Consider the following 16,344-nt stretch of genomic DNA (forward strand, 5'->3'; position numbering starts at 1 on the left):
CTTCTGGCTTTGACTTCATTAAGAAAAAAATAAGGTTAACTTAACCTTGCAACAAGATTCACACTAGAAACAGATACTTAACTATGGCTATTTTTGATTACAAGTACAGAGTTGAGAGCCAACTTTTTGCCAGGAAAGAAATTTACACCCAGATCAGAAACTTTGAAAAAGGGGAAGGGGGAAGAATTTCTTTATGAAATTATGTTTAACAAAGATTAGCAATTGCAATAAAATTGATCTAACTCAAATAACTTGTAATAGCAAGATTCAGCAAAAACAAGCCTTTTCTACCTAACATCCCCCCCCAAAAAACCAAACCCTTTAAAAAATGCTCTCAAATAAAATACTTGAATATTATCAAAAAGAAAAAAAGCATTTAAAATCTGATAAAATATTATATAATACATGGAAATCTGAGGTATTTTTCCCTTGATAAAACTGTAATTAAATCTTATTTAACTATGACCTCTAATGACATCTTTTTAAATTAGTTTTTAATAGATTGGCAGCCACAACCTATAGTTACAGAGAACAAAGTAAAATTACAGTTTAGGAGTAGTTTCAAGGAAAGAGAACAGTCAGTACAGATGAGAGGTTACAGTATATCCACTCATCCCTAAAGGATCCCATGGTAATTAAGCACATTGAACAGATAGCCATTACAGCTAACAGTAGTTGCTCTTGCTGCCAATCACTACTGAGATGTTCTTTGGAATCAAAGGGCTTTCCCCCCCTTTCTGAGAGCTACTTTCAAGACAATTTGCATGTGATTTAAGAAATGGACTAGCAAAAAAAAAAAAAAAAAAAAAAAGCCTTTCATAAAGGTCTTACCAAATGCAAAGTTCTTTCTTTAAGAGGGCTCTATCCTTATGTTTTATAATTCTCATTTTTTTTCTTACATAATTGAACAGAATGAAATATAAATACTGATTCTGACAGCACTGGCACAGAATTGGAAAAAATGAACTCAATCTAGCAGAGGGCAAGCCTAATTTAACATACCAGGCAATTAGTATTTAAAAATCGACTTGTCTTAATGTTGTCCTTTTTGGCTAACTTAAGCATTCCTACAAGTAGACTCACTTAAAATACTGCTTTAGTGATAGATAGATGCCTATAAGGCAATGTAGTATAACACAATCAGCTCTGGATTTGGAGTAGAAGGACTCCAATTCAAAACCTGTCTCTGTCCCTCTCTTTGTATGTGACCTTGTGGGTCTTAGTTTCCTCAAATATAAAATGAGGGCAGTAGGACTGGATTACCCACAAAGAACCTGTAGAGATATAGACTAGAAACATACATAATATACTTTCTTTTAGGGAAAAATATTTCAAAATTAATCCAACTAGATCAATTGAGTACCATGAATTCCAGTCTTAGGAGAGTAGTAATTATGTGGATTATTTAAAATTGTTAGCTTTCGGGGTAGGGAAGGGTGAAGCTCCACTAAGTAAAACCATGAATTAGTTTGTGTCCATTAAAGAAAAAAGAAGAAATGTCCCAAATGATCATGCATTATCAGAAAAATCCATCCCCCAAGTGTCCTGAGCTAAATTATAGTACTGCAAGTATATTCTGAAAATGTTAGAAATTGGGAAGGGAAAAAACCTTTCTGGCAGGGCAAAAATCAAATATCAAACCTCCATGTTGACAATCTATTGGGTGCTATCATTCCACCAAGCAGCAAAGATGCTTGTTTTAGATTCTTTTACTTGACTGCTTTCATCAGATTAAGCCCTTTCACGCTGCGAGCCTTTTCCCCCCAGTGCATTGGCCACTGCCAGAAATGGACACAATGAATCCACCGGTGCTAAGGAGTTAAGCATCTGAGATTTAATTTAACAGTTTCAGCTTTATTAAGCTGTCACAAGAACGGCCCCACTTTGATAACAGTAGCTGCTCCAATTATGGCTTGGTTTAGGGTTGACAAGTATAATGATTCATTCGTGGCACATGAGAAGCAATAAAAGGTTGTTTTGCATTACAGCTTTAAAAATGTGGGCACTTTTTTCATTTAATTTGTCACTTAGCTTTTGCTAAGAGGACATTTAAATTGCAGTAAAAGGCAAATGGGGCTTTTAGTTTAAATGTAATCCCCATATTTAAATGATCTGTAATGGCGCAGTGTTCGAGTGGGAACACTATTGTCTCACAGTGGGCCCTGATGGTGACATGTGACATTTGTATTCAGGTCCTGTATTATCCATGTGGCTAAAGGGCTTCCAATTTCATTTCACAGCCAGAAGCCTGTAGAAAACACCAATTAACTTGCAGATCCCATTTGCCGACAAAACTCAGCCTCTTCTCAATGTCTGGCATCTGGCAGTGCTCAGCATTTAATTCCAAAGCAGAGCCTTGAAGCAATGTGATCCCTGCACTGGGGCACAAAGTCAAATTTCCCCCTTTTATTAAGAAATAAAATATTTTCCTTCTGTTGCCCAGGACCAACTTCAAGTTAATTTTTTGACCCAATGTTAAGATGTCATTGCTAAAGTCCCCTTGTCTGGAATTCTTCAAAGATGGAATTTGGGGCAGGAAAAGCTTGACAATTGGCCTTTTTATGGAAGTAGTAGTAGTCAGTGAATCAGAGATTTGAAAAAAGATACCATATTGGATTTATAATTTTACCCCTTTGATATTTCAATTCACATCAGGCTAGTTGTGAGTGGCAAAAAGGTAAACAGGAAGAATGAAGAAAATATAGAGGAAGAAACAGCATTCCTCACGTGAGACTAAAGTTAAAAGTACTTTTATCATTCTAGATCTTTGACCTTTGACTTAATCTAAGAATCTGGGGGCGGGGGGGAGCCAAAATCAGCATGTGGGATTTATGACTAATAGAATTTATATTTACAATTGAAATTCATAATTTTCATAAACCAATTTGGAAAAAAAATAACTATGAAAGGTGGGATATGGGTTCAGAGTAGAGTTCAAAATGATTGTCATTATATCTTGTTTTTTTTTTTGTAGATGTTAATTTCTCCCTTTAAAGTTAATAACTAGTCATCTATATTGTATAATCCTATAAACTTCCTTGCCTGAACAGTTGAAAAAAAGATTTCTTAAATTTTGTTATTTTATTGTTACAGCAATATTTTTATAAGTTGTACATTATAGGGCTGAATATTATTCATTTCAAATCTAGTTACCTTCCTCATTTTAAATCAGTTCTCCACTTCCCCTGAAACAATCTATTGCAATGGCAAAGAAACAACTTAAGTTCTGACAAAGAGTTGATTATTTACTTCATTACATGTAAATACAGAACAACAAAAGTTTAGGAGTGAAAGAAATTGTACAGGTCATTTAACCCAACCTCCCATCTAAAACAAGAGTCCCTAAGTCCAATATCCCTAACAGGTATCCATCTAGTCTAAATGAAGCTCAAAGTTATCATTAGTATGCTTAAAACAGAAATCTAGAAAAAGTGACTACACTGTATTCTACAATGCTCTGCAGAAAACTTAACCTATGAGATTTTCATTTAACTAAGGCTTTTATTTATACTGAATGTAACTTCATTAATTCATTATTTCAGTAAATCACAAATAAAACTTTGCAATCAAAGTCAATTTCTGACTTGATATTTATATTAACTGACTTATCTACAATTTCATTTCTCCATATTAGATTGACAAATTCTTTAACATCCTATTATATGTTCTTTCTCTTTTTTTCACCTCCAATTGCATCCCCCACCTCCCTGCCTTTTCTTCATCTGCAGAGAAGAGATTGGACTTCATAATTTCCAAAGTCTCTTCTAGGCCTAGAATTCTTTGAATTATATTGTCTCTACCTGGGGCTCCATAATGTCTGGCATTTTAATTTAATATCCAACTCAAAAAAAAAAAAATCAAAGAAACAGAGAAGATATCCTAAATAGAAGGCATAAATAGCACTTTAGGATTTAGGGACAAGAAGAAACTATTCTGTGGGCAGATGTAGATTTGTGAGGTACTACTAAAGAGTGTGTTGTAAGTTATATACATTCAATCAAGATATCATTCTTCTAATGTACCATTTATATCTATAGATAAGGGAAGAGTTTATGACCAATCAAGAGATTGATTTTGATTACATGAAATTTAAGTTTTTGCATAAAAAAGCAAAGTATAAAGCTTATATATTTATAAGTCCTTATGAAAAGAGAAAAAGACCTATTTGTAGAAAAATATTTATACCAGCTCTCTTTGTGGTGGCAAAGAATTAGAAATTGAGGGCATACCCATCAATTGGGGAATGGTTGAATAAGTTATGATATATGATTATGATGGAATACTATTGGACTATAAGAAATGGCAGGCACAAATGGTGTCAGAAAAACTTGGGATTTTTATGAACTGACATAAAGTGAAGTCAGTAGAAACAAATGAAAATTGTATACAGTAACAGTATATAGTAACAGCAAAACTGTATAATAATTGTGTATGATTTAGTTATTCTGATAAAGACAATTTCAAATTTCATGATGAAAAATGCTATCTACCTCCAGAAACAGAACTAATGATATCTCAGTGTAGATCACAGCATAATTCTTTCTCTTTATTTTTCTTGCTAATAGCTAATTTGGAAATGTTTTTCAAGACATCAAATAGAGACACCTCACTTTTCTTGTTTTATCAATGAGTGTGTGTAGGGGGGAGACAGGAGAAAGGAGAAGAATTTGAAACTTAAATTTAAACAATAAACAATAAAAATAATTTTATTTAAAAAAAAAGAAATTTTGAGCAGGATGGCTTCAAAAAAACCTAGAATACATATATGAACTGATGCAAATAACCTGAGCCAAAATAAAAGAACAGTGTACACAGTAACTATAAGGATGATCAACTGTGAAAGACCTTCAGCATTCTGATCAATACAGTGATTAAAGACAATTCCAAAGGACTCAAGATGAAAAATTATAGCTACCTTGGAGAGAGTAGTATAGACTGATACATAATTTTTAAGCAGTATGAGCTTTCTTTTGCAACATGGCAGGTAAAGAAACATGTTTTGCATGATTTCATATATGTAATCAATAATCATGTTGTCTTTTAAAGGGATGGGGAAGGGTGAAAGGGAGAGAACTTTGGAACTCGATATTAAAAAAAATGTGAAAATTTTTTGCATGTAATTAAGAAAAATTTAAATAGAAACATATATGTGTCTGTGTGTATGTATGTGTGTTTGTGTGTATACCTATTGTTGACGTCAATTTTAAACATATGGCATATGTTTCCCATGTAAAAAAACAAACAATTTGTCCACACTGAGTTCCTTGAAACTGGTATTTGATATTGACTCTTATTAAATTTCCTGTGAAGTTCAGGTTTGGTTGATAGAAAGTCTTGAAAACCTGCAAATTAATTGAATGTTCATTTTTTTCTCATTCAATATTAGAGTTTTGTTGGATATGAAATTTTTGGCCACAGGCATAGTTCTTTTGATTGTCAGTACATATGATTCCAAGACCTGCGATCTTTTATTGTGGCTACTTATAAGTCCTGTTCAATTCTAATTGTAACTCCAGAATACTTGAATTGTTTTTTTCTTGTTCCTTGAAAAATTCTCTTTTATCTGGACCATTTCAAACTTTGGCAATAATATTCCTATGTGTTTTCCACAAAGGATCTAGATTGGTGGATTTTTTTCTATTTCTATTTTCCCCTCATGCAATTTATTTATTTATTTTTAAGTATGGGGATGCTTTCTGAGAGAAAAAGGAAAAAGAAAAGCATTGGAAAACAAAATTGGGAAGGGGAGAAATGCAAATTTTAAAAATAACAATAAATTTTTTAAAGAGTTGAATGATATATAAGCTACCCTGAATAATATCATACAAAAATTAAAGCAACTATATTTTAACAAAGAGGAAATAACCAATTACTATAATGTGGAAGTTATTTTTGAATCTGCTGTTTATAATTGATTTATGAGAGTAAATGTTAAAATGGCAGTTGCAACCACATATAATTACATAGTACTTTTAAAGTTTATAAAGCACCTTATTCAAATTATTTCATTTGATATTCACAACAACGGTTTAAAGTACTATAAGTATTATTTGCCCCCTTTTATAGGTAAAGAAAATGTCAGAGCGGTTAAATGATTCAGCCTTGGTCACATTTCCACTGTAACAAAACTCACAAAGGAATTGTAAATAATTACAATAACAACAATTTGATCCATTCACCAAGTTATTTACATGGAAAAAATGGGAAATGGAAAAAGGAAAAGATAATGATGCTGTTTAGCAACAGCTTGTACAGAAACTAATTACTGAAAAGTAAATGCCAAAGATATAAGTATCCAAACTACTTCAATTCATAATAACTTTATTCAATGATCCTTTTGACTACAGATATCAAACAAGACATTAAATAGGATAATTCACAATTGCCAAAAAGCATGTGTTAACTGTTGTGGGGGACATTCATTTTATAGTCAAAACAATAGAACCATATAGATGAGGAGGTCATCCTGTTTATAAATGACATTATATTGATTGTATTAAGCCCAGAAATACTATAGAGTCTTGTTAATTTAACTCACAACCCTTCAAAAGGATCTGAACTAATAATTTACACAAAGGAAAAGTGAAAAGAATGGGAAAGAAGAATGTCTATTTCTAGTTCAAGTCAACAAATATTCACCAAACACTCACTCAGTCCAAGATATTATGTTAGATTTTGGGGATACAAAGGCGTAGGAAAGAAATATTCCCTAAATAGCCTCTAGGAGGTCATTAGATTATTTACAGTATTCATAAAAACAAATAAAAGAAATTATTTGGAGGGAGATAGCACTAAGAATTTGGAGAAATCAGGGAAGGCTTTACAAGAGAATCAATGTAGCTGGAGAAGAAAAAAAGTCACCCACCCTGGGTGACTTAAGCATGAAGGAAAGAGATAAAATACAGTAAAAAAGCAGTCAGTAAAGAGGAAGGACAAGGAAAATAGAGTACAGAAGCTGAAGGAGAAGTGCAGGACTTGGGGGAAAAAAGAGAAGCCAATAGTATGGAAAGCTACAGAGAGACAGATAAAGGAGGATAAGGATCCTAAAGTCCAAATGGTATGTACCTGGTTGGACAATCCATTGGCTTGTTTGACAGATGATATAATGTATTATATATAAAAGACTCCACATGGAGTCAAAGAAGCTAAATTCAAAGCAATCCCTGATATTAGCTGTATACTTAGAGGTAAATATCCTAACCTCCCAAAGCTTCAGTTTCCTATATATAAAATGGGTATTATAATTCTTTACTGACTTCACAGAGGAGTTGTGAATAAAGCACTCTGTATCTCTTAAAGCATATAAGGTGGTATATAATTATTACTAGACCAAGAAAGCAGACTAAACAACATTTTTGAAATTGTTCACCACTTCTAACTCCTCTCCAAGATACTCTCTGAAACAAAGCCCCATCTTTTTTATACCAATATTCCTCCAGTGAAACTATATGACTGTGGTTCACTTAAAACAATCTCTGAATAAGCAAAACCATGGGTTTTGGTATGGAAAGATAATGTTAAAAAGGACTATATGCAGCTTGTTACCAACAATAATTTGTACACAAGAAGCAGTGTAAAAAAGGTGATGCATGTCTGGCAAAGGAGGAAGACTATCATATAGTAATAGAGAATATCAGAGGGACAGAGGAAACACTGTACTGGTTCAGTGATCTAAAAGGCCTTAGTAAAATTTGTGGGTGTTTTGTAAAAGAATTTAGGGGAGGAAGTAAACAAAATCTGCACAGCAAAAGAAAAAACTGATGGATTACGATCTTCACTATTTGAATGAATCCCCAAATTGATGAAATCATGGCTCCACTATATATATATAAAATGTCATTTACTGATTTTTTAGTAGAATAACATTTCTCTGTTTCAAAAATTGTGTAAGTTTCTTAACTATGTAAAGATCCTTCAAAGTACATATTCTTGGGTTGGCTATTTTAAATAATTTAAATGATGCATTTCTTCAATATTCAGTATTCTAAAGACTCCTAAATATGTGATATTTAGGAAAAAATAATGGAATTTAGTACTATCTAACACAATCTATAGTTATTTATTTCTCAAGTGATAAAAAAACACATAATAAGATTCCTTGAATTTCCATCAACAGTTTAATATTTTTCTTATATAGAAAATGGCTAGCAAGCTTTTCAGACTCAACTTCTAACATATCACTAATACCTTCAAGGATCTGTGAAATCAACAACTAAAATTCATTGACTCCTTTCAACCCCTAAGACCAAAATAATCTAAATCAATAAAAAATATTATTAAATAGTTTGTAATATCAAAAAATTTAAGATTTAAAATTAAAACAACCGAATTCTGGATTGAAATTAGATTTTAAAAAATTTTAGAGTCATTCTCCATCAGTAACACGATCAGCTAACAAGGCATATTTTATTTGTAAGAGATTTGTAAGGGAGATTTCTAAGCCAATTTTATTCCCTGCCAAATGCCACAACAAAATTCACATTACTTTTATTCTCTTGACCAAACAGCTAAGGCTTGAGTTAACAACAGAAGCAAGATCTACATAATCCTGACCTTGAAATGTTCAACTTTCCCAGTGTTCGTTACATACAAAAGATTCAACTGTAATTGTTATAGAATATCATATTTACCAAGTTCGTCCCAGAGCTGCCTATACTTGTCAGTCATTGCAGTGCCTTGTTGCCTCCAAAGTGAGAGACGGGGGTCAGCCATGAACTGCTCTGTTATCAATGTCAACATTCGAGCGCCATTCGAGTCCCTCATCTTCAACATCTCTCTCACCTAAGGAAAACAGGACACTTACAAATAAATTTGCAAGAAAAACACCACCAAAAGGAAGACTAATTTCTTTTCTTTTTTTTTTAAATAAAGCTTTGCACTAGCTCTACCACTACAAACATAACAGAACAGCTATCAATGCTCTTCACTTCCAAAATGCTATTATGTATTTACTTGTCTGCATACATGTTGTTTCCCACTACTAAGCTCCTTGAGGACAGGGCTAGTTTCATCTTTATCTTTTTTTTCTCTAGCACCTCACATACTGCCTAACACATCATCGATGTGTATATATAAACTGATTAGAAATTAGCAGAAGAATATGCAAAACTATATGGTTTATATTTTGTTCTACTAATTTTGACAAGGACAAAAAAAAAAACTATTTCACTCATTCAACAAAAATGCACTGTTTAGAATGCATCATTCAAAAAGAAACCATCCTTCAACATTAGTAAACTTTAAAAGTTCATATTTATAATGCAAATAAGAGTGACAACTATATAATTCATGCTTCAGCAAACCACAAAAAAAGAAATAAAGCAGCAAATACAGATTTTTAAGTATACAATTTTACCAAAGCCAAGTTTCAGTATGATTCTACTATTTTGTTGAAATGTGGCAAAGGTTTTTATGACAGATACTCCTCTTTCCCATGCTATTGTAAAGGGCATAGTGATACAATGACTCTCCAAATTGTTCCTCATTTCCATAGCTGGAATTAAAATGGTACCCAAGAAGCATCACTAGAAAGTCTCTTTCCAGGTACATAGTTTATACTTCTGCTTCTGGTTTCAATTATGAATCCACTCAAAGATATTTCCTTTTAAAGCCTTCAAACTAGTCTCCTAAAGTAGAATGTAGGATTCTGTGTACTCTTAAAAGCTATGCAAGTAGAAAACAAACTTCAAAAAGCCCTACACAATCAGAAAAATGATAAGTATATGACTGGGTGATAAATTCTATGCTTGCTGCCTGAAAACTGGCACAGCTAAATTCAGAAAGTCTCATAACTGAGTTGGTGTAATGTGGTGAATTTTTCAGGACAGAACAATCAATAAAGTCTAACTAAAGTATAGATGGCATGTGATATGTTTCACTTGGAAGAAGTACCCAAGCCAATGAAATCATGAATCCTAAAAACTGAAGTATTCCCTAATTGCTTCTTCAATAAACAAAACGTTCTGCCTGTTAATTTAGGTGAAATAGCATTTTACAATGACAAATGGGAAAAGTTGAGAATGATGATCCAGAAGGTCTTATGCTCTGTTTCAAAATGATTCGTGAACTACAATTATAAGAATAACTCACTTAGATAAGCTAAGATGGGCCTCTCCCATAAGCATCTTTTCTTTCTCAGCATTCTGTCAAACCATATTCAACATTAATGAAATGTAATATAAGAACCTCAGAAACATCTTGGCTGAGAACATTAGGCTAACTTGTCCATTTTAGGAAAGTGGAGAACATTGTTATATATTCAACAACTCTGAAACTCAATTGTACACTGTTTCCTCTTCAATGAAAAAATAACGGGAGAGAAAGGAGAATTTTTGTTAAACTCTTACTCTTTGTGGAGTATAGAGGGAGAGAAGGAAAGGCAAAGTGTTTAATAAAACAACAAATTTCTCAGATATGAGCATAAGTTCTTAAGAGAAACTACTTTAGGACTGAACCCCATCGGGTAAGATTTTCCCTGAATTCACATCAGGAAGCCATAAGGTGAAGAACTCCTAACTGGTTGACAATAAGAATCTTAAATAGATTTTGAAATCACTTCTATCTCAATAGCTTCCCCTCTAGGGCAAAATGAGTTGCTCACACTCAGGCAACTGCCAAGATCACTATGAACCCTCAAAGGGCCAAGTCAGAGTGTGAGTCTTTATAAATCAAGAAAAGTAGGTACATCTGTCTGATAACAAGAGTGGTCCAGAAAACAATAAGATTTATTGCTGTAGAAAATAAGCCCTTTCACAGGACATAACCAGTTAGAAGAAGTAGATACTTATCTTGCTGATTTTTTTTTAAATGCACATGTATTGATTGTCTAGATATGTAATCAAGATGTTAATGGATTTATCCTTCTAGTGGGTTTTCTACCCAAAGGTCTCCCAAGTTAATGAAAGCATAAGTACAGTATCCTCTCTACAAATAGGCACATTAACCATAACTATCTAAAGCCAATACTTTACTACATCTAAAAATAAAATAAAAATAAAATGACCATGTTACATAATAACTAATGTCCTGAAAGATTACTGAACCTCTTTCTGGATTAGTAAAGAATGATGATTATTTTCAGTATATTCTAATAAAAATATAGGGAAGTACATTTTTGCTACACTTTAATTCCTTTAGTATACACTGTTAAAATATCCATTAATTAGAATGTTGGATTAACATTAATTACCTCATTCCCTGACCATGTCTGAAAAGAATTGACCACATTTCTATGGAATAAAAAATGGCTTTAATCATCTTAACTACAAATACAAGTTATGAAATTTATCAAGGAAATGAAATTGTTCATTTTCAATGAATAAATTTAGTTGTGATTCCAATGATATAGGAATCTGGAATAAATCTGGAATTGGAATAAAATTGGATTTTTATCCAATGAAAAAGGAGGTAGAATTTACTAGTTCAGTAGTATTAGAAAGAATGTTAGTCAGTTGTTCTCTTTTGGAGCTTGGTATAACAAATTTCCTTCACAACAAAAGAGGTATGATGTAAGGCATTAATGAAATTTAAATTTAAAAATGTCTTTCTGATCCATAAAATTTTAATGAAAGAACAAATGTTATTTAAAAATACTTTTTTTTAAAAAAAAATTCTCTTTCATTTAGTGTGAGAGGAAAATACAAAAAAAAAAATTTCTGACAAGTTAACTTGGGACAGAAAAGCAATGCTTATTAAAATAAGTGCTGCATTTCTACTCAAATAGGAAATCATTGAATAAAACATTAGCTTGAAAATTAGGCACAGTACATATAACAAAAATAACAAAAACAATCTCTAGACAATGTACGTTCTGAAAAGGAAGTGAGCCAGCAATAGAGTGAAAGCAAGAGATAAAAGACAGATAACATGGCTACCACACAGGTTTCCAAAAAAAGGTAAAAGGGAAAAATTTTCAGAGCTTTAAGTTCGTTCGCTTTGAAGCATTCATTTAGGGGGCATTAAGTTTAAGAAATAAAAAGAATGAGAAAGCACAGATGAGCTGCTATGTGTACCTCTGAAAAACATACTGACATTGGTTCATGATATAATGAAAAACTGAGGAAAATGATAATGAACTCATGACTTCTTCAACATATATACAAATAATCACAATTCTATAAATGAAATATATTATTAAGTATTTTTAAGAAAATTAACACAACTAAATACATGGATTAGAATATGTGTGTAGTTTTTGTAGAACCCTTACCTTTGCAAAGAGCAAGTTAAGTTGTTTCCCTGATCCATGGTACCCACCCTGGGAAAGGAAGAGTTTAACCTGTTCTTGAACCTGTTCTTCATCTAAGTGCCAGCAGTTTTCATCATCTATACTAGCACCTGCTGTTGGATCAGGAGCACCTAAAAAAACAAAAACAAAAACAAAAAAAAATAAATAAAAAAAACCCGATATATACAGCATTAATATTCTTGGTTGACAGGAGTATCTGCCAAGATAACTGAAAAAACAATTAACATCTTTAGCTCAAGAAAACTTTACTTAATTTCTGTTTCCACAGTCTTTTGAAGAAAATCATCATTTATGTTTTACATTAACTTCCCCCCCCCTAAAAAAGTGATTAGAAACACATCCAACTACTACTGGATTATTTCAAATCAAGACATGTCAAAATTCAAAATATCTCAAATTATAAATATTTCAGTTTTCTAAGAATATAATTTAAGCATATTATTATAATAATAACTAATATTAAATTTAAGTAATTTAAGCAATGGTGAAATGAGTTTACACATCTGATAGAATGATAGAAAATTTAACATGTGATATTTATAAAGCTCTACAATGCAGACCATAACTATTTCTAAAACTTTGGAAAATATGGGAGAATGAGAAGGCTTAGCTGAGTACTTTTCTTTACTATTAATTTAAGGAACTTTTCAATATTACCTGCTGCCATATGAACCACACGGTTTCATAAATCTTCAATTGCAAAAAAACCCCAGAAGATTAGAAAGAGAATCAGGCCACATGGGAAACAGCAATACAGCTGTTCTATCAACCTAGGTTGTAGAATTACCTTGCCAAACTGCATAAATATTTTATTACTTAAGTATATACAAAAAAGAACAGCTATGTAGACAGCTAGCCCATCTGTGTGTACCCTTTATGCAATATCTAAATTTCCAAGCTATTCAGATAGACAAGATTAGCTCTCTGAGATTGGTGGTGATTGAGAAAAGGGATATCATGTTAAGGAATGATAAAATAAAATCTTTCATTCAAAAGTCAAAGTTGTTCCCATCTCATTTCATTATATCTTTTTAAAAAAATTAGCTTTAAAAGCTAGAATTTCATAGTATACCAAAAAAAAAACAAAACCCCTAATGAATTAACTAATAAAATTAATAACCGCAGTAAACTAACAAGACAGAAAAATGAAACAAATCCAAATAAACCTTAGTATTTTTATGTAGCATCAATAAAATTCAATAGGAAGAGACAGAAAGAGAAATCCCATTTGGAATCACCACAGAATGTGTAAAATACTTAAGAATTTTTCTCCTGAGATATGTTAGAAGTATATAAATATAACAACTGTTTTAATAGCTTTTTTAATTTTTCAAAATATATACAAAAATAGTTTAACATCCACAGTTGTAAAGCTTATGTTCCAAAAGGTACAAACAACTGTTTACAGAAATTAATACTTAAATAATTGGGAAAATATTAATTGTTCATGAGTAGGATAACACAATATAAAATGACAATATTACCTGAATTAACTTATTTTCAATGCCATATCAAACTTCCAAAGGATTACTTTATAGAATTAAAAAATAATAATGAAATAAATATAAAGGAGGAATGTTTTAAGACTCTTAAGAGAAATAATAAAATAATAAAAAGGAACTGGTTCTGCTAGATTTTAAATAATACCATAAAACAGTAATTAAAATTCCAAATGAGTATGTAACATAAGATATTAAAAATCATAGCATAAGGAAATTGGATAAAAATTAAAAAAAAAAAACAAAAAAAAAAACATTACTCATTAGATTCCATGATAGGAGAAATATTTGTGGCCAAATAAGGAATAGTGATGATTACAGAAAGATGGATAATTCTGGTTACATAAAGTTTTTGTACAAACAAACCTAAGAAAGCAAAGAATAAAAGGGAAACAAATGGGATGAGGAGAATCTTTGCAGCAAATTTCTCTGGTAAGGATCTTATTTCCAAGACATATAGACACTGATATAAACTTATTAAAAAAAAATACAAAAAAACCCACCAAACCCTTTCCCCAAGTGACAGTCTAAAGATAATGAATAGATAATTACCAAGAGGAAAAGGAAAACCTCAGACTCTGTAGAGCCATTTTTACAAAAAAAAATATTCCAAATGACTACTACACTTAGGGAAATAAAAATTAAAGCAATTCTGAGATTTTACTTCTCATCCTTCAGTGGCAAGCATAACCCTAAAAAAGGGGCTATGGGGAAATGGGCTCAATGATGAACCACTGGTGGACTTGTAAAGGAGCATAACCACTGTGGAAAGCAATCTCAAGTTACAGACAGATAGTTATCAAATAGTACATACCCTTTAATCTACCTTTACCACTCTTAGACCAATATCCAAAGAAATCAATGAGGACAAGTTTTTAAACAACAAAAATACTATAGTAACCTCTTTATGTTTTGGCAGAAAAACAAAACATCTCAAAAAGAAATGAAACAAACAAATGAGCAAAAAGCTCTAGAATGTAGAGGATGTCCAAAAAATGATAAATGACAATAAATCATAGTACATGAAAATTATGAAGTACTATAAGAAATGACCAAAACAGATATTTTCAGAAGTACTTATATGAACTGAGGCACAATAAAGGGAGCAGAACCAGAAAAATGATTTAAACCATAACATCAATATTAAAAAAATGAACAATATTGAGGACTTTGATAAACTAATGGATGAAATCAAAATCATGACAACAATATGAACTGTGATCTATTAATATAATAACTATGATGAAACATAAAGATGATGGATTCAGGGTTTAGAAAGATCTATCTGTTTTCATAAGAGAGGCAGAATATACCGACTGATGGAACTTGTTTTGTTTGCTTATGTTATAAGAGATTTATTTTTCTCTTTTTTTTCAATGGGTTAGGGAGAGGGAGGGTGAGTTCTATTTTTTTTAAAGCATGTAGGGGATATTTCAAAGTATTGAATGCACTTTTATATGAGTTTTACTTTATTACAAAAGAATTTTCATGAAGTAGAAGTAATCTGTGTTTGTATGTTTGTACAAAACGATATGGTACTTTGTCAAGCATTTTAATTATCTCATTTGACCCTTGATAGCTAGAGATTGTTATCAAGTAGCAGTAGCTATAAATGTGAATTTTAATGTATTTTCCTTCCTCTTTCTAATATTCTTGTGAAGATGTCAAGGCCTGGTAAAATATTTTAGGACTAAATGGAATCGAAGTCAACTAACCCATTTTTCTGGCTCAAAATAAAAACACCTTAAACTACTCCTAGAAAGATAGTCTAATGATTTATTCTTTATCCAAAAATACCCAGAAGAGTTCAAAATCCTTTTACTGATTTTTCTCAAACTTTATATTGGGGAAATCCTTGCTAATATTTATGTTAACAATTTCCTCCTTGACAATTTTAAAGCCAGATCTTCATTTCCCTTTTCAGTGGAAACATTCTTATTTAATACATTTTAAAATATTCATCTTAAGCTAAAATAAATACAATTTCTTTAGCATTTCTTCACCCACCTACCACCCATGAGTTAGGGAAGCCAGCTGCCAGGTATTTTGAGAGACAGACAGTAAAGAGTATATGTTAGACAAATCAAACTGTCACTACCTCTCTTTGAGTACCACTGCCCCTTATACTCCAAAAAGACAGTTCAGAGATCCTGAATCCAAGAGCTTTGGTAGTATCAATGTTTTCGAAGTAGCTTCTGAAGCCATCATCCCTGGAAACAAGTCTTCTGGACATGCATTCTGGCAACTGCTCTTTCCATAGCTTCTGAAGACTCAGAAAAAATATAGTTCCTGATATCAAAGTCTCTGGCATCATCAAATGGCCCAACATCAAAAAATGATAGGATTTTATCAATAGAAATAACATTTTAAAAGATTACAGTCTACTTTGTTGTTTCATCCCACAGAAAACAAGATTTTTTAAACTTAAAATCGAAACCTTCCATTTTTACTGTTTACTCCACTAGAATATGAACTCCATAAAGAAAGGACAGTTAACTTTTCCTAGTATTTGCCACACTACAAAACAAGCATCAGATAAATGTCTCTCTCCCCTCTCTACCTCATTCACTCTTCAGGGTTATTTAGTAAAATTCCATA

At 31.8% G+C, this 16,344-nt stretch overlaps 1 protein-coding gene across 3 annotated transcripts in view; it reads right to left on the reverse strand.

The window, feature by feature from the left end:
• Positions 1–16,344, reverse strand: part of ZSWIM6 (zinc finger SWIM-type containing 6) — a 185,840-nt gene that overhangs the window by 41,119 nt on the left and 128,377 nt on the right. For all 3 annotated transcript variants that reach the window (XM_074282426.1, XM_074282428.1, XM_074282427.1), the window contains exons 3-4: positions 12,209–12,357; positions 8,631–8,781 (exon numbers count right to left, since the gene is read on the reverse strand). In XM_074282426.1, coding sequence (XP_074138527.1) covers positions 8,631–8,781; positions 12,209–12,357 — 300 coding nt within the window. The remainder of the gene's footprint in view (positions 1–8,630; positions 8,782–12,208; positions 12,358–16,344) is intronic.

The sequence above is a fragment of the Sminthopsis crassicaudata genome, chromosome 1, assembly GCF_048593235.1.
Source record: "Sminthopsis crassicaudata isolate SCR6 chromosome 1, ASM4859323v1, whole genome shotgun sequence".
NCBI classification, from domain to species: domain Eukaryota; kingdom Metazoa; phylum Chordata; class Mammalia; order Dasyuromorphia; family Dasyuridae; genus Sminthopsis; species Sminthopsis crassicaudata.